Here is a 25,228-nt window from a genome sequence, read left to right as displayed (position 1 = left end):
ATTGAGGAAACATATTTCTTATAGAAACAAATACATATAATGTTTCTAAAAAACGAAACCACCCATTTCTACCACTAAGAGATAACTACTGTTAACACTGTTCTGTCTCTCCTTTTGTGTTGTATTTTTGTTTTGTTTTATAAAAATGGCAGCTTACCATTTTGTAATCTGCTTATACTATTAATGCAACCTGACATCTATTATCAAATATATTTCTGCAATAGTTTTGATAATCAAAGGTGCTATCTTTTCTAAGAGAATTTGGATTGACAGTAATAGTTTATCTTAAATAGTATATTTAATGGAAAGCCTCTTGGAGATAAACAGTTCTTTCTGTGAGTATTTAGCACATGTTTTAAAACAAGTTTCTTCACAGAGAAACTTCATTTTCGGAGAACATTTGGCAGGAGCAACCTCATTCTGAAGGTGAGTTGTCGTTGACAGCCTCGGGAAGAACTTGCTGATAACAAATGGAACTTGCTGATAACAAATGGATTATGTAATAAAGGGTAAATATTTTTAAATTATGATAAAGGGATTGAAAGAAAGCAGAGAGGTGGGGACTAAGATACTAGGATGTCTTCGAGTCATGGAATTTAGTATAAGCATATGCTTTTAAGAAAAGAAAGACATTTGAAAGAGTATTTATTTAAGACTCCTCAGTGCTTCAAAATATTTGGTTTAATTATAATTCTAAATTTATACTAACTACCAAATCTTATACTTTAGCTACTGTATACTGAGCAGTGAAGACCCTGAGGAAAGTGTTTTGTTTTGTTTTTCAGGGAAAAAAAAGTTTAAAGCTATTTTATATTCAAATTGGTTTTCTTTTCTTTGGAACATGTTAAAAGTGGTGAAACATGAATATCCACTTGTAAGTAGTTTTGCAAAAATAAAAATAAAAAACATTAAAATTAAACCTTTATTTCTAACCGACACTTTGTTGGAAATACAAAGTATGGAGGAACATTGTTAAACAACACAGGGGGATGGAATTGGTAAAATACAGCATTATGGGGCTAGCAACCCAGTTTGTTCAACAAAAATTTCCCCCAAAATCCTATAGAATAAAAAAGATTTAAGAGGCATTTGAACAGTCACAGTATGCGGATCTTAACTCTGCATTCCCTATTCAAAAAAAAATTTTTTTTTAATTGGTAAAATGTGAAACTTCTGATTGGATATTTGATATTCATAAATCGTTCATTTTATAGGTAGGTATGTTTTGGGATTGGGATTTTTAAAGAGCCTCTTTTAGAAATATGTACTGAAGATCGATGTGGTGACGTCACGCTCTCCCGGGCCGCGACCGATCCGTGGCGGGTGAGGGACGGACATTCATGGTGAATGGGACCGCTCTTCTCGCTCCGCCCGCGGGGGCCCCTCGTCTCTCCTCTCCCCGCCTGTGGGGTCTGTGTTGGGAGGCGTTAGGGGTATGGAATCCGGCTCGACCTCGCTGTGCTTCCCCCGTCCTCTGCCTGTAAAATTTTAAAAAATTAAAAAAAAAAAAAAAAAAAAGAAATATGTACTGAAATATTTGTAGATAAAATGACATGTCCGGAATTTGCTTTAAAATAATCCTGTTGAGTTGGGTTTGGGGAGTAGTGACTGTGGTAGAGCATCTAAATGAAACAAGATCGTCTATGTTTAGATAATTGTTAAATTGTTTAATGACCTTTTATATGTTTGAAGTTTTTGTGATTAGAATAAAACAGATTGCCTTCCTTCTTTCAAACAACACAATATATTAATTTATGTGATTGTCTTGAAAAGTAAAGCATTTACTCCTAGAGTATATATCTGGTCTCTCTTTCTTTAGGTCCCAGTATACCTTTCTCCATTTTTGATGAGTTTCTTCTTTCAGAAAAGAAGAATAAAAGGTTTGTCTGGTTTTTTTAGTTAGTTTTTTTTTTTTTTTACTTAGGAATTTTCTGTTGTTATAAGTGAGGATAAATTAGGGGTTACTGTTATGAAAAAAGCTCAAGTATGTCTTTTTCCAGTCCTCCTGCAGAACCTCCACGGGTTTTAGCTCAACGAAGACCCCTTGCAGTTCTCAAAACCTCAGAAAGCATCACCTCAAATGAAGATGTGTCTCCAGATGTTTGCGTAAGAGGGAGTATCCTTAAGTTAATGTAAACGGGCTAGTGGATTGTTTATTCAAATCCACAAAAGCTTAAGGTTAAAATTGAAACCACTGACTTGAATTAAGCACATGAAAAGATGCTCAGCATTATTACTCACCAGGGAAATGCAAATCAAAACCACAGTGAGATACTACTTTATATCCACTAGGATTATAATAAAAAATTATGGACAATAACAAGTATTGACAAAGATGTGGAGAGATTATAACATACGTTAAGGTGGGAATGTAAAATGGTGTAGCCGCTTTGGAAAACAGTTTGGCAGCTCCTCAAAATGTTAAACACAGTTAACCATATGATCCTGCAGTTCTCTGCCTAGGTATACACTCAAAATATTGAAAGCACATGCTCACACAAAAAACTTGTACACAAATGTTCATGGCTGCATTACTCATGATACTGGAAACAACCCCAAATGTCCATCAACTGATGAATGGATAAACAAAATGTTGTGTATCCATACAATGAAATATTATTTGGCAATATAAAGAAATGAAGTACTAATACATGTCATGCCATGGATGAACATTGAAAATGTTATTTCAAGTGAATGAAGCCAGATACAAAGACCACATATTATATGATGTCATTTTCATGAAATATCCAGAATAGGCAAATGTATTATGGATTCAGGTTTTCCAAGAGATTAGGGAGAGGGTAGTGGAGAGTGACTGCTAATGGGTATAGGATTTCTTTTTGAAGTGACGAAAGTATTCTGGAGTTAGGTAGTGATGATGGTTGTATAACCTTGTTAATATACTAGAAACCACTGAAATATACTTTAAAAGAGTAAATTTTATGGTATATGAATTATATCTCAATTTTTATAAGTGGAAAAAAATCACTAACTTGAAAGCATTTTGCACTTTTCTAACCAACATAGTAAAGGACATTTGTTCTGTTTTATATAAAATACCTTTTGTGGCAATGCAAAAGTTACGTGGGCCAATCATTTTTCTTCAGTAATGTTATATATTAACCGCTGTAGACTAGTGACATAATAATACTTAGGGTAAACAGACCCTGTGTAGGTCTGGCGCAGTGGCTCTTGCCTGTAATCCCAGCACTTTGGGAGGCAGAGGTGGGCAGATCACGAGGTAAAGAGATCGAGACCATCCCGGTCAACATGGTGAAACCCTGTCTCTTCTAAAAAAATACAAAAATTAGCTGGGCGTGGTGGCATGTGCCTGTAGTCCCAGCTACTCAGAAGGCAGAGGCAGGAGAATCACTTGAACCTGGGAGAGGCGGAAGTTGCATTGAGCTGAGATGCGCCACTGCACTCCAGCCTGGCGACAGACTGAGACTCCGTCTCAAAAAAAAAAGAGACTGTGTAGACATTTAAGTTAAAATAAGTAACATTTATCTTTGGCATTTTATTAAAGCTTTAAGGAAGAAGAATCATTCTCTTCAAACCAGCATCTGGAACCTTGTCATGAGACTGAAAAGAATTGAATATATTTAATTGGAAGACTTTTAATGGGTGATGTGAGCAGTAGCTTTAGTGACTTAAAGCATTATTTTCCACATCCCTGGGAATGAAACATTTGGAGGAAGTTTTTTAAAAATACTTTTTCTTTTTAGTTTCTTCTCTATTGAGGTATATTTTATATCTAGTAAACTGCACACAAATACTGTACAGCTAGATGAATTTTTACATGTGTGAATATCCATGGAATTTTTTCCCATATCATGATAATAGAATATTTCCGTCAACTCAGAAGAGACTAGGGAGTCTTCTGTGACTAACAGTGCTTAAGCCCCTTTCCATCTATGTGGCACTGGAATTTCCAGGGAAAAGGTCCAAGCATGTATTTTTGTCTTTTTAAAAATACTTTCCCAGCTAATTCTGATATAGTTAGTCCACTGACTGCTATGAAAATACAGTGATGTAAAAGAGTAATTAATAACATACTGTGTTCTGGAGTATACCACCAGAGAACATGATGAACAGGCTAGATTTGGATGCAGTGGTTCTAGATTCAGCTGTTCAAGGATACACTTAATTGTTAAAGGAGTCCAACTTCATCTACCTTTCTTTTTTATTTTTTTTAACAATCTTTTACTTGACTTTTGTTAATAGGTACCTATCAGATTTTTCATCTCCTAAAAAAAATTGTATTTAAAATGTCTAAGTTAATAGGGCCATAAGAAGTATTTGCATAAAATGTAGGGGTTATAAACATGTATTTTACTTTAATCACTTATAATACATATATATACATTTTTTCTTTATTTCTTTTTCTTTTTTAGACAGGGTCTCTGTCACCTGGGCTAGAGTACAGTGGCATGAGGTCTGCTCACTGCAGCCTCTGCCACCTGGGCTCAAGCAATCTTTCCACCTCAGCCTCCCAATTAGCTGGGACTTTAGGTGTGAGCCACCATGCCTGGCTAATTTTTGTATTTCTTGTAGAGACAGGGTTTCTTCATGTTGCCCAGGCTGGTCTCAAACTTCTGTGCTCAAGTGATCCTCCTGCCTCAGCCTGCTTCCCAAAGTGTTGGGATTACAGGTGTGAGCCAATGCACCTGGCCAAATCTTACGATTTTTTTGTTTGTTTGTTTGAGATGGAGTTTCACTCTTGTTGTCCAGCCTGGAGTGAAGTGGCACGATCTCCGCTCACTGCAGCCTCCAGCCCCTGGGTTCAAGCGATTCTCCTGCCTCAGCCTCCTACCCTGCCACCACGCCCAGCTACTTTTTGTGTTTTTAGTATAGATGGAGTTTTGCCATGTTGGCCATGCTGGTCTTGAGTGCCTGACCTCAGGTAATCCACCGACCTCAGCTTCCCAAAGTGCTGGGATTACAGGCACCCACCACCATGCTCAGCTAATCTTTGTGTTTTTAGTAGAGATAGGGTTTCACCATGTTGGCCAGGCTGGTCTTGAGTGCTTGACCTCAGGTGATCCACTCACCTCAGCGTCTCAAAGTGCCACGATAGGCGTGAGCCACCATGCCCAGCCTATAATTTTTTTTCAACTATACTGTGTTTCTTCTAGTTGTAACTCCCACCTTTAGTTACTAAGTCAGAAATTCAAAGTATATGTCAAGTTGGTAATGATCTAGAAAACTAATTTCTAGTATCCATGTGGGTTAAATCAAATAGGTACTATTTTTATACTACAGGTAAATGTGTAAAGTGGTATAATCTCTCTGAGGACAGCTAAGTAATTATATATAAAGAACTTTAATATTTATAAACTTTTGCCCTGATAATTCTACTTTCTGAGGAATTAATCCTAAGAAATTAAAGTGTTTATTATAAAGATTTATGTATAAGGATGTTTAAAGTGGTTTTAAACTAGCAAAAAACAGAATAACCTAAAAGTTGGTTAATTTCTTGTAGACACACAGTGTGACCATTATGTTTATAAAGAACTTTTAATAGCACAGAAAAAAATACAAAAAGTATGAGAAAGAACAATACAGAGTATCATGAATGCTACAGTTACACTGCTTTTAAAACTTCTTTTTAAATGCATAGAATATGTATGCTATGCATGTATAGCAAAAAATGTAAGATTGTTTAGTAGCATTTCAGGTGTTTTTTCCCCCTTTATACTTCATGTTTTCTATATTTTCTGCCATAATCATGAATTATCTTTAAGAAATAAATAAAAATTAGGTATGTAGCATAGAGAAAGAAGACGTAAAAACCAGGAGGATAGCATATTATCAGAATATTTACTAAGTGAAAGCCAGAATAAAAATAGTATTTGTGCTTTAGTTAATAGGTTAAATTTGTTGAGGAACAAAACCATTGCCCAGTATTTTTCCTTGTGTGGAGAATCTTCATGGCACATTTTTTTGGATGAAGTATAGTTTACTGAGTTCATGATCCAAAAACCTTTTACCTCAAATGCTATAACGTGCTTCTTAAAATTATCTTTCCCTAGATATTCTGACATGCTACTTCTGTACCCTGTGTCACTGAGCTAATGTGTCTCTCTCAGTGAAAAAGATAGGTTCGCCGGGTGCAGTGGCTCACGCCTTTAATCACAGCACATTGGGAGGCTGAGGCGGGTGGATCATGAGGCCAAGAGATTGATACCATCCTGGCCATAGTGAAACTAATAATACAAAAATACTCTACTAAAAATACAAAAATTAGCCTGGTGTGGTAGCATGCGCCTGTGGTCCCAGCTACTCGGGAGGCTGAGGCAGAAGGATCACTTGAACCCAAGAGGCAGAGGTTGCAGTGAGCCGAGATTGCGCCACTGCACTCCAGCCTGGCGACAGAGCAAGACTCCATCTCAAAATAATAATAATAATAAAATGTTTTAAAAAAGATTCTTCATGTGTTGAAATATTTTAGCTAGTTGGGTGCGGTGGCTCATGCCTGTAATCCCAGCACTTTGGGAAGTTGAGACAGGTGGATCACCTGAGGTCGGGAGTTCAAGACCAGCCTGACCAAGCTGGTGAAACCCTGTCTCTACTGAAAATAGAAAAATTAGCCAAGCGTAGAGGCAGGTGCCTGTAACCCCAGCTATTCGAGTGGCTAAGGCAGGAGAATTGCCTGAATCCAGGAGGTGGAAGTTGCAGTGAGCCAAGATTGTGCCATTGCACTCCAGCCTGAGTGACAGAGTGAGACTCTGTCTCAAAAAAAAAAAAATTTTTTTCCAGCTAAACTTTATATGGTTTTTATTTCAGGATGAATTTACAGGAATTGAACCCTTAAGTGAGGATGCCATTATCACAGGCTTCAGAAATGTAACAATTTGTCCTAATCCAGAAGACACTTGTGACTTTGCCAGAGCTGCTCATTTTGTATCTACTCCTTTTCATGAGATAATGTCCTTGAAGGATCTCCCTTCTGATCCTGAAAGACTGTTAGAGGAAGAGGATCTGGATGTAAAGACCTCTGAAGACCAGCAGACAGCTTGTGGCACTCTCTACAATCAGACTCTCAGCATCAAGAAACTGAGGTGATAAGGGATTTACAGGTCTTAAAAACCAGATTGTTTGCTCTGTCTTTCTGTGTTTGCTTGCCAGTTACAGTAATCATTTATCAAGTTCTTACTAACTGCCAGGTACTGTGCTAAGTGCTTTACATGAGAGTAGGGCTGCCTCAGATAAAATGTCAGTGGGATTTAGTGATTTGGACGTGAGGGTTAAAAGTAAATTTTGATGGTGAATAAACTAAGCAGTCCAAGAGAAGTATAGTACCATAGAGGAAAGTTGGCAAAGTATACATGATTGACAAAAAGGAGGCATTTAGTTTTTCTGTAATATTGAGTTTATAATAGTGGTAGGATAAATTATGTTAATTTTATATATTTATTCATTGAGATGGAGTCTCACTCTGTTACCCAGGCTGGAGTGCAGTGGTGCGATCTTAGCTCACTGCAACCTCTGCCTCCCAGGTTCAAGCAATTCTCCTGCCTCAGCCCACCAAGTAGCTGGGACTATAGGCGTGCACCACTATGCTCAGCTTATTTTTATATTTTTAGTAGAGACTGGGTTTCACCATGTTGGCCAAGGCTGGTCTCAAACTTCTGACCTCAGGTGTTCCACCCGCCTCAGCCTCTCAAAGTGCTAGGATTACAGGAGTGAGCCACTGTGCCCAGCCAGCTTATTTTTAAGTAGACAACTAGAGATGTGTTTTTTAAAAAAGTATCTTTTGATGGAGAGGTGGAAATGAATTATGAAATGGATGAGGGAATGGCTTACAGCCAGGGTCTGAGCCTTGTTTAAAGTCAGCTAATTTAAACTCATTCCAGTTTTAGGAATACTTTTTTTAATTTGCCGATTTTTGCTTTTAAAGTGACATTTTGAGAGGCCAGGTGCGGTGGCTCACATTTGTAATCCTGGCACTTTGGAAGGGTGAGCAAGGTGGATCACTTGAGACCAGGAATTGGAGACCAGCCTGGTCAACACGGTGAAACCCCGTCTCTACTCAAAAAAAAAATTTTTTTGAAACTTTTCCCTATCAGCTTTTAAGCACATTTGCTAACATGTATTCACATTGCATGATTTCGGTTTCTCTTTTCTTTGCCTAACCTTTTTTTTCTTTTTTTCATTTTTCTGGCTCATAGTAGAAAAGGTAGATGGTATCCAACCTTTTCTTACTGAAGAAAAAAAGTCCAGAGGAGGGATAAAGAGGAAGAAAGTTAGTGTCAATGTTAGTGTTTCTCAATATAGAGTAGGTATTTGCTATAGGTAAATAAAGCATAAATCCAGAAGTGTATGGTGGACATGGCTTGTTCTTCAGGTTTAGAGGAGGTTACCTAGATTCTGATTTGGAAAAACAATGGATTTGAAAAATGAAACTATTGCTGAATGCAGTGGCTCTTGCTTGTAATCCCAGCACTTTGGGAGGCTGAGGTTGCATGGTACCACTCACCCAGCTACCATTTCCTGGGCTCAAGTGATTCTCCCAGCTCAGCCTCCCAAGTAGTCCCAGCTATTAGCTTTTTTGTTTTACAACCGTTCAGCTACTCAGGAGGCTGAGGTAAGGGAGGATCACTTGAGCCCAGGAAATCAAGGCTGCAGTGAGCCATGATTGTACCACTGCACTCCAGCCTGGGTGACAGAGCGAGATCCTGTCTCAAAGATAAAATGAAAAGTTTAAAAACATGAGACTGTCAAATAAATTTATAACAAATTATAAATTATTTAAACCTAAATTTTATTAAGTTGTATTTAAAAACAAAAGTATAAAATTTATACTTTTTTATAATTTTAAAAATTATAAAATTATTAAGGCCAGGTGTGCTGGCTCACTCCTGTAATCCCAGCACTTTGGGAGGCTGAGACTGGCAGATCACCTGAGGTCAGGAGTTTGAGACCAGCCTGGTTAACATGGTGAAACCCTGTCTCTTCTAAAAATAGAAAAATTAGCCAGGCATAGTGGCAGGTGCCTGTAATCCCAGCTACTTGGGAGGCTGAGGCAGGAGAATTGCTTGAACCCGGGAGATGGAGGTCACAGTGACCCAAGATCACACCATTGCACTCCAGGCTGGGCGACAAGAGCAAAACTCCATCTCAAAAAAAAAAAAAAAATTAATACATTAAGAATTTATGAAATTATAACAAAGTTGATATATATTGTTCCTATAAGAATTGACTTATTTGTGATTCTTTTAGCCCAATTATTGAAGATAGCCGTGAAGCCACACACTCCTCTGGCTTCTCTGGATCTTCTGCCTCGGTTGCAAGCACCTCCTCCATTAAATGTCTTCAAATTCCTGAGAAACTAGAACTTACTAATGAGACTTCAGGTAGGATCATACATACCACTGTATCCACACCTGGTAAACACTAGTTTGTCTCAGCAAACTGAGCTGTATGTTTTTCTTACTTTCTCTTTTCGAGACAAGGTCTCACTCTGTCACCCAGAATGCAGTGCAGTGGCACAATCACAGCTCACTGCAGCCTCAAACTCACTGGGCTCAGATGATCCTCCTACCTCAGCCTCTTGAGTAGCTAGGCAATGCTTGGCAAATTTTTGTATTTTTTGTAGAGGCGAAGTTTTGCTATGTTGCCAAGCTGGTCTCAAAGTCCTGGCATCAAAGTATCTTCTCACCTGTACCTCTCAGAGTGCTGAGATTATATGTGGAGACACTGTGCCCAGCCTGTATGTTTTTCTTTCCCAGAGAAGTTGCCATAAATTGTGAAATTTCTAGAATAGATTGTACAAACTGAACACAGTTTCATAAAGACCTGAGACGGATGAAGGTAATTAAATTAACAGTGCTGACTGTGTAATCTTGATTTTTTTTCCCTCTATCCCGTTATAATATCCATTTTAAGCATTAGGTTTTTTTTGTGATATCTTTTCACCTTTCCCTCCCACTGGCAGAAAACCCTACACAGTCACCCTGGTGTTCACAGTATCGTAGACAACTGCTGAAGTCCCTACCAGAGTTAAGTGATTCTGCAGAGCTTTTTATAGAAGACAGACCAATGCCTAAGTTGGAAATTGAGAAGGAAATTGAATTAGGTAAGTACCATTGAATGCATGTCCTCTGGTGTATGACAGTATATAAATAAGTGATTATTTGTATTTAAACTTGATGCTTGAGCACTGTAAATATCCCTAGATTGTATTTTTTAAAAAAGCAATATAGACGGTAACACATTGATAACTTCATGTTCTCGTAAATAGGAATTAAGTCTTCCCCTCTTACAATTGTTTTGTTGTTGTTGTTTTGTTTTGGTTTGGTTTGTTTGAGACAGTCTTGCTCTCATTGCCCGGGCTAGAGTGCAATGGCACGATCTTGGCTCACCGCAACCTGTGCTTCCCGGGGTCAAGCAATACTCCTGCCTCAGCCTCTGGGGTAGCTAGAATTACAGATAACCACCACCACACCCGGCTAATTTTGTATTTTTTTTAGTAGATTTGGGGTTTCTCCATGTTGGTCAGGTTGGTCTTAAACGCCCAACCTCAGGTGATCCACACGCCCTGGACTCCCAAAGTGCTGGGATTACAGGCATGAGCCACCACGCCTGGCCGCAATTGTTAACAATTTTTTAAAGTATTCTAGATGCTACAATATACCAGTGCCTCTATCCTTTCAGCCAGGAGGTAAAGGCTAGAGGGCCATATATGTTCACAGTGATTTTTAAATAGAATCAAATCTTCTCAACAGGTAATGAGGATTATTGCATTAAACGAGAATACCTAATATGTGAGGATTACAAGTTATTCTGCGTGGCACCAAGAAACTCTGCAGAATTAACCATAATAAAGGTGGGACTGATTCTTTGGAATTCCAGTTACTTTGTAAAAAACAGGGATTGAAGGAATAACTGTCCTCATGGTACCATTAAATCTTCCTAATAATCTCTCTCAATATGTCCCAAATATATTAAGTATCCTTTCAGTTTCATTTTTGGAGGAAATCTCTGCTGATACTTTCTTGTCTGCCCCAATCTGGACAAGTTATACATTAGCTTTTACACACATACCCCACACACAATCACCTTGGAATTTCCACTTATCATCCTAGATACTCACATTACCTTTTTCTTATATTGGATACCCAGTTTCTTTTTCTTTCTTTTTTCTCTCATCTCCCCTCCCCTTCCCCCTCCCTTCCCTCTTCCCCCCCTCCCCTTCTTCTTCTCTTTTCTTTTATTTCTTTTTTAACAAGGTCTTACTCTGTCACCCAGGCTGGAGTACAGTGCCATGATCACGGCTCCCTGCAGCCTCAACCTCCCAGGCTCAAGCAATCCTCCCACCTCAGCCTCTGGAATAGCTGGGACTATAGGTACATGCCACCACTCCCAGATAATTATTTATTGTAGAGACTGGGGCCTCTTTGTCTTGCCTAGGCTGATCTTGAATTCATGGCTCAAGCGATCCTCCCACCTTGGCCTCCCAAAAAACTGGGTTACAGGCTTCTATCAAAATGCCTGTAACCAAATGGCATCTAACTTTGCTTTTGATTTTTTTTTTTTTTTTTTTTTTTTGCCATTCTGAGTCTCAAAGTTTTCTGTGAAGTTATTTTTCCCTTTTTGTGGATCCTTATAGGATCTTATTCTTGTCCCCACTATTCTGAAATGTCACAGTTACATGCCTTGACATAAGTTTGTTGTCACTTAAGTACTAGGCACTCAGTGGCCATTTCAATCGGCTAGTTCCCTCAGTTCTGAGAAATTTTCTTCAATGGAAAAATTTTTTTACCCCTCAGTTTTCTCTGTTCTCTTATTTTCTAATTCCTTTTATTAGAGGTGCATATGGCAACCATTTGGACAGAATCTTTGAAAAATATAACTTTTTTCTCCTATATTCTCTTTGTCTTTTTACTTTACTTTCTGAGTAATTTATCAACTTAATATTTTTGGTCTTTTGACTAGGTTTTTATTTCTTTGGTCTATATTTAATTTTCAATAGCTTTTTTTTACATTAGAATTTCTCTGTAGCATTCTACTCTTCATTTCAAAGTTAGAATATTCCCTATCTTTCTGAATTAATGATTTAAAATTTTTTCTCCCTTCATGATGTTTGTTCCTATTTCTTTTTGTCTGTTTTGATCTCTTTCATACTACAGGCTTTCTTCAAGTCTTTCGCTCTGTATTCATATTTAAGGTATGGGACACTAAAAGCTAATTGAAAGTTCTGTGTATATGGAAGGACCTTGACAGCTGTGGACTTCAATGTAGGATGATCTAGCTTGGCCATTTTATTGGAAAATCCTCCAATCTTCAGATCTTTTCTCTTGAGCTGATCAGAGGTCTTCTCCGTCAGAGGAGACTTCTAATTTTCTGCCTGGAGCACATAAGCCTGGCTTCTAGCTTTCTGAAAGCTGAGGAAACTGGTCTGAAGAACGGAAGGGCAGGCAGGTGCATCTTAACATCTGATATATACACTTTTTCCTGTTTTTCTATGTTATTTCTACCCTCACTGGTGCCTAGTGCCCTCTAGTCCAGAACCCTTCTGTTTTATACTCACTAGGGAATAAACTTCTGGTCTTCGAGAATAGGGCAGAGGTGGTTGCTGGGCTAGGCTATGGGAGCAGAAGAGGGAAGCTGGAGCCTACTTTCATGTTAAATGGGATTCAGTCACTCCTGTTTTAGCTCTACCCTCAACCTCACTTCCATGGGTAATTGGTGCTTCCAGTTATATAATATAGGGAAATAGCCTTGTAGTGTAAATGTAACTCAGCTTTCTCCACTGCCAAAATCAGTTTTTATTCTAATTGGATTGTTTCCTCTTACTGTCTTTCCAGCTGATTCTCTTTCCAGAATTTGTTGCTGTTTCCTCCTTTATAGATTTATTCCTCTAAAAAAAATCTATTTATTATTATTTATCTATCAGAAGGACTGGAGGGAATGTGTTTCAACCTGTCAGCCATAACCATAGACTTTAATGGAACTTATTTTTAAAATATAATGTCTTACAGGTATCGTTTCAACCTGTCCCATGGGACTTTTATATCAACCACAAGTTAAAAGAGCGTTTAAATGAGGCGTGTGATCATTTGTGCAGCTGTTATCAATATCAAGATGGCTGTATTGTTTGGCACCAGTATATTAACTGCTTCACCCTTCAGGTTTGCAATACTAAAAACATAATTTAAAGTTCTCAAGTAAAGAGATGTGTGCTCCATTTAGCAAAGGAATTTAGAACAAAATCCCTGTCAGTCTTCTAAAAATAGAGCAATTCAATTATAAGTTAAAAGCATTGATCCTTTTCTCAAGTTATTTTGACCAAAGATCTCTTTGATATTTTCTTTTAACTTTTTGTCAATTTTCAAGCATAAACAAAAGTAAAAAGAATCGTACAATGAATTCCCATGAACTTAGTCATCTATGATAATCTTTAGTTCATGGCCACTCTTGTTTAGCTATACTACCCTCACTGGATTATTTTTAAAACCCAGACACAATATGTCATTTTATTCTTTGGTTTGTTCTTAAGGTTTGCTACAGATTTTGATGATAATATGAATTCTTTTAAAATGGTTGGAATGAGGGTATTTTAAAACGTTTATCAAGTGCCTATTTTGGGCCAGGCTCACTCTTGATGCCATTCATCACGATGTCATTAAATCCTTACAAAGAATCTTATGGGAGATCAAAGTATGTTAAAACTGGGAGTTAGAGTCAGTCTACAGAGGAGCCTACCTTCCAGTAGAGAACAAGGAAGACTACAATCCATCAGTTATCAAAGTATTGAGTATAACTACAATCTGCCAAACTTGAGAATGAGTGAGTTTTCTATCCTTCTATTTCTAGGAACTTCTCCAACACAGTGAATATATTACCCATGAAATAACAGTGTTGATTATTTATAACCTTTTGACAATAGTGGAGAAACTGCACAAAGCAGAAATAGTCCATGGTGACTTGAGTCCAAGGAGTTTGATTCTCAGAAACAGGTTGGTACTTTTCATTCTTATAATTCTATCAGCTTTCTCTTAAAACATGGATAGCTGACACTTTTTTTTTCTTTTTTGAGGCAGAGTCTCACTCTATCACCTAGGTTGGAGTATGGTGGCGTGATCTCGGCTCAATACCACCTCCGTCTCCCAGGTTCAAGCAGTTTTCCTGTATCAACCTCACTTGAAGCTGGGACCACCACACCTGGCTAATTTTTTATATATTTTTGGTAGAGATGAGGTTTCACCATGTTACCTGCGCTGGTCTCAAACTCCTTGCCTCAAGTAATCTGCTTACCTCAGCCTCCCAAAGTGCTGGGATTATAGGTGTGAATCACCATGCCTGGCCAAGTTGCCTGTTTTTAAAGCCTTTCGATAAATGCCATATCAAGGAACACAGCAGGAAATAAGAAATGAAGCCTAAATACTAAGAATTGAGAAAATATAGATAACATTCAGGCATTAACTAGGCAAATACAGTCCAACATATTTGCTTTGTGAAAAGGACTAGAGGACCACTACATTCTTTTAGTGATCATTGATATTACAGTACTTGAGTAAAAGCAGCCTTGTTTAAAGATGTTTTGTCACCTGGGCAAGGTGAGTCATGCTTGTAACCCTAGCACTTTGGGAGGCTGAGGCGGGCAGATCACCTGAGGTCAGGAGTTTGAGACCAGCTTGGCCAACATGGCAAAACTCTGTCTCTACTAAAAGTACAAAAATTAGCTGGGCGTGGTGGCGGGCACCTGCGATCCCAACAATTTGGGAGGCTGAGGCAGTAGAATTGCTTGAACCTTGGAGGTAGAGGTTGCAATGAGCTGAGATCGCCCCATTGCACTCCAGCCTGGGCGACAAGAGTAAGATTCCATCTCAAAAAAAAAAAAAAAAAAAAAAAGATGCTTTGTCTGCCCCACCCTATGTCTTGCGTGAGGCGTTAAGTTTGTTTCTGAGGCCACTGATATACACTAATAGCTGGACGCTGAACTCATTCTTTACATTTCTTCTGAATACTTAATCTGTAAGAAGAGATTGAATTAGACTCTAAATTACAGTTGGCATGGAAATTAAAAGAACCCTCAATGTATTCCTGTGATTGTAACCAAAAGAACTAGAGAATCCTACCTTCTCTCTGAGATAGCAGTCAAAGGCTTTCTCAGACATAATGTAGCAGCATTTCTCATCCAGGGCACCAAAGGTATTTTGGATGAAACAATTCTTTGTGCAGGCATGTTCCAAGCAATGCAGAATGTTTTATATTCCTATTCCCCCAGCCACCCAATTAAGTGCAAGTAGCAATCCCCTAAGCCGCTGTAACAACTAAAAATTCCCCCAAATTTCCAAATATGAGAACCCCTGGTATATTTTCACTCTACTTCACAACATTAAAATGACAGTGCTGATATTCCCAGGGCTATGGAAATTGGAAACAGAGGTATTTTCTAAGCCTTTTAGAATTGGGAATTTGTGGTCTATGGAATATGATAGCCCTTCTCTCGGCCACCAGACACTCCAGGAAAGTACATAGTTTCAAAGAGACAGTGCTTTTTACTTTTTCACTATTTATCAAATTTCATCAGAAATTTCACATAGATTCATAAGGAATTAAAAGCCAGAAAGGGACCAGGCATATGGTGGCTCACACCTGTAATCCCAGCACTTTGGGAGGCTGAGACAGGTGAATCACCTGCGGTCGTGAGTTTGAGACCAGCCTGACCAATATGGAGAAACCCTGTCTCTACTAAAAATTCAAAATTAGCTGGGCATAGTGGCGCATGCCTGTAATCCCAGGATTTGGGAGGCTGAGGCAGGAGAATTGCTTGAACCCAGGAGGAGGAGGTTGTGGTGAGCTGAAATTGCGCCATTGCATTCCAGCCTGGGCAACAAGAGCGAATTCATCTCAAAAAAAAAAAAAAAAAAAAAAGCCAGAAAGAGCTGGACGTAGTGGCCCACATCTGCAATCCCAGCACTTTGGGAGGCAAAGACAGGAAGATCTCTTGAGGGAGTTCAAGACCAGCCTAGTCAACATAGCAAGACTTCGTCTCTACAAAAATAAAATTAAAGCCAGAAAGAACCTTTTGAAATTGCTTAGTTTAGTTGCTTACCTTAGTTTCTACGTGTTTGTTAGGGAAAATGAGATCCGAAAAATGGAATATCCTTCCCAAAGTAACGGTGAGTTCGTAGCTGATTAGAGGGCTAAGAGACCTTCATGCATGTTTCTTTTGATTAATCTATGAAAACTTTTACCTGTGTCTCCCAAGTTATATAAATATTTTACAATTACACTGGGCACAGTGACTCAAATCTATAATCCCAGCACTTTGAGAGACCAAGGCAGATCACTTGAGCCTAGGAGTTAAGACCAGCCTGGGCAATATAGTGAGACCTCATCTCTACAAAAAAATTTAAAAATTAGCCAAGCATGGTGGTGCATGCCTGTAGTCCCAGCTACTCAGGAGGCTAAGGTGGGAGGATCGCTTGAACCCAGGAGGCAGAATGCAGTGAGCCAAGATCATGCCACTGTATTCCACCCTCAGTGACAGTGTGACCTTGTCTAAGAAACAAAACATGGCCAGGCGCAGAGGCTCATGCCTATATATCTGGCACTTTGGGAGGCCAGCGTGGGTGGATCACTAAGTCAGGAGTTCAAGACCAGCCTGGCCAACATGGTGAACCCCCCCGCCCCCGTCTCTACTAAAAAATACAAAAATTAGCTGGGGATGGTGGCTCATGCCTGTAATCCCAGCTACTTGGGAGGCTAAGGTAAGAGAATTGCTTGAATTGGGACCTGGGAGGTGGAGGTTGCAGTGAGCTGAGATCACGCCACTGCACTCCAGCCTGGGCTACAGAGCGGGACTCCATCTCAAAAAAAAAATAATAATAATAATAAAATACACACATATAATATATATATATATGTTTTAAATTATAGTATAGTTTTATCGTGGTCAAAAACGGTTGGATCTTACACTAAAGAAAAATGGGAGAAATTGTCAATTTTAAAGTAATACATAGATCATTCTGTGCTGTGGAGTTATATAATTGGAGTAGTTAAACCCTGTATTTAGGAATATAGAAACTGCACCAATGTCAGTCAGGAGTTTGAGGGAACTAATTGAGAAAAACTGAGACAAAAGTAACACATGAAAACCCACTCTTTCCATTTATAAACGGTTCCTGTGGAGAATAGCTTTATTACATGGGATAGATAAACCCAAGGAAAACAGAATTGATCAATAATTAATTAGTATTATGAATTTTTTTTTTAGTAAATAAGAATTGGAATTACAAATAAGAGTAAGATAAACTATGGTGTTTTACAGGAAATTTTACAATATAGATCAGACTTTGTAAAACAGACTTGTATTGTTTTCCATTAAACTCTAGAAGGAAGAATCTGAACAAAACTTGGAAAGCTTATCTAGTAAACAAGAAAGGCTATGACACCTATAAAAGTTTAATTTCCTCCATTATAATTCCTGTCAGTGTATAAATCGTTGCAATTGTATGTGTTAATGTGTACAGTACAGGGAAAAAGCATGTGCTCTGCTTCCATACTTACTTTATATAATATGGAAGCTTGATAAATGTTTAATGTTGGCCATGCACCGTGATTGAAATATAATGTGGGACCAAACTGGTGACATTCCTTCCCTATTGAGTGGACACTGCCTCTGCTGAGTCTTACCGGTGCATTTTCAAAATTAACCACTGGAGGGAGTTATTGGCATAGCTAAGATGTACCTTTTTTTTTTTTGTCCTTCCAGGATCTGAACCGTCCGAAAGCCTTTGTTCATGGCCTGTTTTTATTATCTCCTTCTCTTAAATCTGGGCTCAGAATCCACGATCCCTATGATTGTAACAGGAACAATCAAGCTTTGAAGATAGTGGACTTTTCCTACAGTGTTGACCTTAGGTTGCAACTAGATGTTTTCACCCTCAGCGGCTTTCGGACCGTACAGATCCTGGAAGGACAAAAGATCCTGGCTAACTGTTCTTCTCCCTACCAGGTAAGTGTAAAACAAGCCTGAGCAAATATGGAGAGGGTTACTTAATCCCTTTATTACCTAGACAAGCTAAAAAAGCTAGTGTTTACTGATACTGACTCTCCTAGAATAGATGACCTAGTTTTCAAATATCACCAAGTCAAGCAAAATGTAACATTTTTGTGTTACAGCACTGAAGAATATACACATACACATGCAAACACATGACTAACTCAGTAACCTAAGTACCAGGGCCATTCCTACTGCTCACCACCCTTGTGATCCTTTGTAAGTCATTTTCTATGATCTCTGCAAAATAGGGATAACAGTCTCTGCTATATGTTTGCCAGAATTGTTGTGAGGAGTAAATGAAGTAATGTGTATAAAGAGGACATTATTGCAAATTAAAGTCTTTTGTATGGTGGCATTATATGCAGAAATTCCTCCTACCTCAGCTTGAGACACAAGACATTTGCTGATTGAATAGTAGTATGAACCTGAACTAATTGTGTGGACCCCATTTAGATCACAGCTGGAGTTCTTGCAAAGTCAGTAGGTCTACAAATTTGAATGTGATAGTCCAAATATTTCATCTTTTGTTATTAAGGATAATTCCTAGAGTTGGCTCTATTCACTTCTTTGGAGAGCTTCTCCCTTTACTGTAAGGGTAAGGAACAGTCTACTAAAATTATGTCGTAAAATATACTTAATTAAACGCTGTAATACCTTTCAACTTCCTACCGAAATAAGCTGCCATGGTAGAGACAGAGAATTATTTCAGCTGATGGTGCTTTTTGTGATTTCAGGTAGACCTGTTTGGTATAGCAGATTTAGCACATTTACTATTGTTCAAGGAACACCTACAGGTCTTCTGGGATGGGTCCTTCTGGAAACTTAGCCAAAATATTTCTGAGTAAGTATTGGTGAATTTCAGGCTCTCTGCCGTTTTCATTCTCTTAGGTGCAGTCTCTGCTTTGGCAGCCTTAATTTTTTAATCCAAATGCCATGATTTTAGTAGTTTCAGCCAGCTTTCATTAGAATATCAGCAGAGCATCTTGTGCAGGATAAAGGAACTGCTTGTTAAAAATAAGACTCAAAACTATACAGACCTCAAGACATCGTTCTGAACCTAGCTGTATCTTACAGACTACAGCTATAGTATGGAAACTTCTCTGTTTAGATATGTGAACAGAAACAATTCATGAGAATAATTTTCTAACCAATTGGTATTAGCCTTAAATTCCTTTTCAATAGTGATTATTACCAGAAGTTAATAAGCATCTCTTGAAAAGACTTATATTTCCAAACTGTATGCTAATTTTAGGCTATTATTTATTTAATAAGTTGGTAGAACCAAACAAGAGGACTGAGTCTCCTGGTGAAGAAGTAAATGATCTCTTAATAAAAGCTGCTTGGTCTCAGAACCTTACTACTTCCTCAAGCCTGCTCATAGAACTTATTAAGTTGGCTGGGTATGGTGGCTCACACCTGTAACCCCAGCACTTTGGGAGGCTGAGGTCAGCAGATCACCTGAGGTCAGGAGTTTGAGACCAGCCTAGCCAACATGGTGAAACCCCATCTATACTAAAAATACAAGAAACTTAGCAGGGCACATGCCTGTAATCCTAGCTGCTTGGGAAGCTGAGGCATGAGAATCACTTGAACCCGGAGGCAGAGGTTGCAGTGAGCTGAGCTCACATCACTGCACTCCAGCCTGGGTGGCAGAGTGAGACTCCATTTCAAAACACACACACACACCCCTACCTTAATAAGTATCTATGTTCTACTTTAGCTTATCTTAGCAAATAACTTCCCAGCATAAGTTTGCCAGTCTGTCACTTATTTTTATATTCTAAAGTTTAAAAAAAAAACATTGCTGAAGATTTAATGCCTCTTCTCCTTTTTCCTCTTTGAATAATTGAATTGTATTTTCCTCTTTATTTAATTCAGAACTTGGCCAGTGTTGTCTCTTACATGTACTTTTAAAACAGGCTTGAAATACAGTGTAAGACATATAGGATAGATACAGGCATGTCCACTTGGCTATCATCCAGGCAGTTCTGACTAACACAAGCAGAAACAAGTGGGGTCACTTGGGGTTTCTTAACAGTCCTGCCTTATATAATAAGAGAAGTTTCTCTGATCAAAAGAAAATAGTAATAAGCAAAGGTACAGACATATTAAGCAATAGCTACTGTAGTTAAGCTTAGGATTCTCAGAGAATTGTAAAGATGATCAGCTACTGGGGTGGGAGGAAGGAGCTGTAGTCTTTTTAATGACCTAGAGTCTATGAAGGTTAGAGGAAATAAAATTTCTTTTTCTTCTATTTGTAGAAGAAAAGTGCTATGTATTAGTACACAGAGGAAATTTATAGATTGGGATGAGAGAACTTCTTTCCCTTTATGTGCATTGTATCTTGGTGTTTCCCACTATGGTAGCCCTTTTTTGTAGTTCTTCCCTGGGCTTTCAAAGGACTGTCTGAATGATCTCTAACCCTGGAGTTCTAGGGATTACCTTAAACCATTTTGGTGCATAAATGTACCACTGAGTTAAAGACAAAAGGAATTATAATTTTCATATGCCTAATCTTGATGGAAATGGTTTTATATATTTTTAGGCTAAAAGATGGTGAATTATGGAATAAATTCTTTGTGCGGATTCTGAATGTCAATGATGAGGCCACAGTGTCTGTTCTGAGGGAGCTTGCAGCAGAAATGAATGGGGTTTTTGACACCACGTTCCAAAGTCACCTGAACAAAGCCTTATGGAAGGTAGGGAAGTTAACTAGTCCTGGGGCTTTGCTCTCTCAGTGAGCTAGGCAATCACCTCTCATAAATTCCTGCCTCAGAACCATGGTTGCATTGTGAAACACTGAAACTGTACATGCTGTAATTTAATTTGGGACACATTTAGATGCACTACCAATGCTTTTCTACTTTTTGGTAGAGGTGTATTTCGAAGTAACTGACATATTTTTACATAGCAATATACTTACTCATGGCTTTGTCTAACTTTTAAAGAGAACTATTTTATTCTAAACAGGCTCATTACAAATGGTTACCTTGTTATTTAACCCATTTGTCTCCTTTTCCCTGTACTTTTCTCACTTGTAATTTGTAAACTGTTCTCTTATGATCACTATGTATTTTGTAAATAATAAAATAGTATCTGTCAAATTTGTGCTTCTAACATGTCATGTACTTTTTGCAAACTAAAGTAATAAATGGCTTAATTTTGCAGAGAGGAGCCATTTTGCCATGGAAATTAATATATCCTAGACTTAGCACTGTTAGGATAATAACGAGACAGAATAGCCAACTATTTCTTAAGGTGTGTCCGACCTTCCAATAAGTGGTCTAGACTGAAAAGAAGGTAAGATGATATGCATAAGACCAAATTTCCTTAAATTTCAAGTGGCATGATTGTATTTGTGGCTTATGTTTTAATGTTTTCACTTTTTTTTGGAGACAAGGTCTCCTCTGTTGCCCAGGCTATCTAGCCTTGACTTCCCAGGCCCTGGCAATTCTCCCACCTCAGCCTCCCAAGTACGCCTGGAAGCACACCTGGCTAATTTTTTGCATTTTTGTAAAGATGGGGTTTCACCACTTTGTCCAGGTTGGTCTTAAACTCCTGGGCTCAAGTTATCTGCCCACCTCAGCCTCTCAAAGTGCTGGGATTACAGGCGTGAGCCACCATGCCCAGCCCTAATGCTTTCACTTTTATCCACCAAGCTCCTTGGTCTATTTATATAATCTAGTGGCACTGCTACTGGGTCTCTTGATTAGGAATGTGACTGTTAGAAAGTAAAAGCAAACGTGTTAAACAGGGTTTAGCAACCTTTCAGAAATGGAATAATCAACATTCTATTACATGCAGAATGACTTGGAGGGGGCAAGGGTCAGTGAAGGAATAAAAGGAAATTTTATTTGAAAGATTTAAGGAAGCAGGAGGTCAGAATAAAAAGATAAGTTTGAAGCATGAAATAATTTGGGAGTGAAGGCCTAGATAAAGTTGGACTCCCAAAGAGAAGCATGAATTACACCTGGCCTCAAGGATAGGGAAGAAAATTGGTAGAAAAAGGCAATGAAAATCATCCAATTATTAGCTAGGCACCATGACTCACACCCGTAATCCCAGCACTTTGGGAGGCCAAGGAGGGAGATTCACGTGAGGCCAGGAGTTTGAGCGCTGCCTGGGCAACAAAGTGAGCCCCATCTCTACAAAAAATAAAAATAAAAATAAATTAGTTAGGTGCAGTGCCACATGCCTGTAGTCCTAGCTACTTGGGAATCTGAGGCAAAAGGATTGCTTGAGCCTGGGAGTTCAAGGTTTAGTGAGCTATGATTGCACCATTGCACTGCAGCCTGGGCGACAGAGCAAGACCTGGCCTCTCAAAAAAAGAAAGAAAATTATCTAATTATTTCATATCCTAAATATCAAAATTATCTAATGTTCCTCCATGCTAGTGCCTTATTTTTTTTACTCTAGTAAAAAGTCACTGTTCCTGCCCTAAGATTTCTGGAAAGCAGAAAATCCTATGTATGTCTTAACTAAAAATATTTAAGCATATATAGTTGAAGCAATGCAGCATGACTTGGATCTGAAAGATAATCAACTTAGAAATATTTGCTCTTAACTAAAATACAGCTCTCCAAACATTCTCACATTTGCTTCTCCTACTGATGATGTAAAATGATATATCTGTATCTTTTATATAAGCCGCTCTCCTCTCTGCTCTCCTCATTTCTTGGTTCATTGTGTTGACACATGAAGTTATTTCTCTGAGACTGGACAGTAAATTTAGATTCCTTCTTATTATAGGCTTAGCTACTATCTAGTGAATTCTTTAGCAAGCTTGACAGCAGGCTGCTGTGTAAATAAAGCTTTGTTTCTGAAAGTAGGCTGTGAGGAAAGGGAGGGGAATCTGAGGAAGCTACTTTGTTAGAGAACTTGTATCTGTTTTACCACCCCTCCTTCCATTCCAGTCTCCTCCAACCCCAGCCCTTCTTTGTAGAGAGGAGAAAATGGTAACTGACCAATTAGGACTTACAGTGTCTTAGGTTTTCTGTTTGCATAAGCATGAAACTACAAAGTGAAATCCTTTCCATTTCCCTTATATTATATGCTTGTTTGTCTTGGAAGAAGGAGGCCTTTCCTTTTTGGCAGAAGTTTCAAATGGATTTTATTTCTTGTCTCACTAAGGCAGTAATAGTATAGTGATGGACCTGATGGGGTAGTGGGGGACAGCTGAAAAGACAGGAGTTTTACTTTTGTTTGAAAACAGACCACATAACATATAGCATGTCACCATTCACAGTGTTGTTACATCCGCCAATCTTACTGCACTGTTAGAGCCTTTATCCTCCTATGGCAGTAGTGTAAGAAAACTTCCGCCAAGTCAGAGTGCTCTTACTGAAGCCAAACCTGAATCTGGAAATAAAAAGATTTTCCTGGAGCAGTAGGACTTCAGACTGTTGGTTGAGCTATTATCTCAATGCAGATAAGAAAGCCTTTCAGGTTAGCACAAGGTTCTTGGAAGTAACTCACTGGTGGCTTTAAGCAAGGACAGCAAAGAGGTGCTTTTCTGTTGCATCTGAAAAGGAGGAATTCTTCCAGCTGCACCAGTTCTTTCTAATATTCTAAAATTTCCTTCTAATTTGGCTCCTAAAATTAAGGTTTTCCTAGTGAGGAGAATGCATTAAAAAAAATTTTTTTTAATATGGTAAACTTCTACCTTAATGTAATCCTTGGTTCTACCAAAGATGTAAGAAGCAATGAATATTTAGTATGTCAAAGGTGGCATTTTAAGTCAGTAGGTGAAAAGATTATTAAATAACTGGTATTAAAACAGCGGATTAGGGACCGGGTGCAGTGGTTCACGCCTGTAATCCTAACACTTTGGGAGGCCGAGGCAGTCGGATCATGAGGTCAAGAGATGGGGACCATCTTGGCCAACATGGTGAAACTCTGTCTCTACTAAAAATACCAAAATTAGCTGGGTGTGGTGGCGTGTGCTTGTAGTCGAAGCTACTCAGGAGGCTGAGGCTGGAGAATCACTTGAACCCGGGAGGCAGAGGTTGCAGTGAGCTGAGATTGCACTACTGCACTCCAGACGGGGTGACAGAGTGAGACTCCATCTTAAATAAATAAATAAATAAGATGGATTAGGCGTGTGGTGGCTCACGCCTGTAATCAGCACTTTGGGAGGCTGAGGTGGGTGGATCACCTGAGGTCAGGAGTTTGTGACCAGCCAGGGAAACATCATGAAATCCCTTCTCTACTAAAAATACAAAATTAATTGGTTGTGGTGGCTCATGCCTGTAATCCCAGCTACTCGGGAGGCTGAAGCAGGAGAATCACTTGAACCCAGGAGGTGGAGGTTGCACTTAGCCAAGATCATGCCATTGTACTCCAGCCTAGACAACAAGAGTGAAACTCTGTCTCAAAAACAAAAAATGAAAACAAAACAAAACAAAAAACTCACAATGGATTAAAGCTTGAACTCTATCTCCAGTGCCACCAGTAGTTCATATAGCACCTTTGTGCAAGTTAGAAAAGACCCCTTCCTCTAGGATTCAGTACCTCCCAGTGTGCCATTGCCTGACTCAATTTCAGTCCCCACTTACTCCCTCAGCCTGGTACCCTTGTGCAGCAAGTAAATTGTGTGGCCTTATGCATTGATCTTGCCTATTTCACTGCTTATCCCCAAAATGATTTCAGAGAAATCAGAAGTTTTAACCAAAATACAATGTAATAGATCATTTTGTAATCTTTTGCCTGTGTGACATAAAAGCAAGATATAAATAAGAAGATTGCTATTACTATAGCCGTTAAAAAATATAGCATGGCCACCTGTCCTTCCCTGCAAAAAAAAAATTAAAACACCATAAAGTTAAAATTTACTGGCAACAAATATTTACATCTTTTTTTTCTTCGAGTCAGATCTTGCTCTGTCGCTTGGGCTGCAGTGTAGTGGTGAGATCAGTCTCCTGGTTTCAGGCCTCCCAAGTAGCTGGGACTGTTGGTACACACCACCACTCCTGTCTAATTTTTAAAATTTTTAGTAGAGACAAAGAGTCCTGCTGTGTTGCCCAGGCTTGCATTCACTTTCATCTGGCCTTATGACTCATCTCTGTTCCTATCCACCTTCAGATAAATCAGAACCCTCCAAAGACTTTACTATGGCCTATAAGACCCTACCCTATCTGACCCCACTTTCTCTGACCTCTTCCCTGACTCCCTTCTTCCTCACCCACACTGCTGTAGTCTGTCTGCCTCCTTGCT

General features: G+C 38.8%; 1 protein-coding gene across 1 annotated transcript in view; it reads left to right on the top strand.

The window, feature by feature from the left end:
- The window catches only part of BUB1B (BUB1 mitotic checkpoint serine/threonine kinase B), a 70,512-nt gene extending 49,392 nt beyond the window's left edge, over positions 1-21,120 (top strand). The window contains exons 12-23 of the mRNA XM_032261178.1: positions 377-426; positions 1,820-1,880; positions 2,001-2,106; positions 6,787-7,061; positions 9,223-9,356; positions 9,938-10,078; positions 10,728-10,828; positions 12,984-13,133; positions 13,819-13,961; positions 17,797-17,968; positions 18,751-18,857; positions 20,562-21,120. Of these exons, the coding sequence (XP_032117069.1) occupies positions 377-426; positions 1,820-1,880; positions 2,001-2,106; positions 6,787-7,061; positions 9,223-9,356; positions 9,938-10,078; positions 10,728-10,828; positions 12,984-13,133; positions 13,819-13,961; positions 17,797-17,968; positions 18,751-18,857; positions 20,562-20,757 (1,636 nt within the window). The 3' untranslated portion in view covers positions 20,758-21,120. The remainder of the gene's footprint in view (positions 1-376; positions 427-1,819; positions 1,881-2,000; positions 2,107-6,786; positions 7,062-9,222; positions 9,357-9,937; positions 10,079-10,727; positions 10,829-12,983; positions 13,134-13,818; positions 13,962-17,796; positions 17,969-18,750; positions 18,858-20,561) is intronic.
- Positions 21,121-25,228: the final 4,108 nt, after the last annotated feature.

The sequence above is a fragment of the Sapajus apella genome, unplaced genomic scaffold (assembly GCF_009761245.1).
Source record: "Sapajus apella isolate SASKATOON/1434 unplaced genomic scaffold, GSC_monkey_1.0 scaffold122, whole genome shotgun sequence".
Classification (NCBI taxonomy): Eukaryota; Metazoa; Chordata; class Mammalia; order Primates; family Cebidae; genus Sapajus; species Sapajus apella.
The sequence above is the reverse complement of the archived record's forward strand: the minus strand, read 5'-3'. Positions and strand labels throughout refer to the sequence as shown.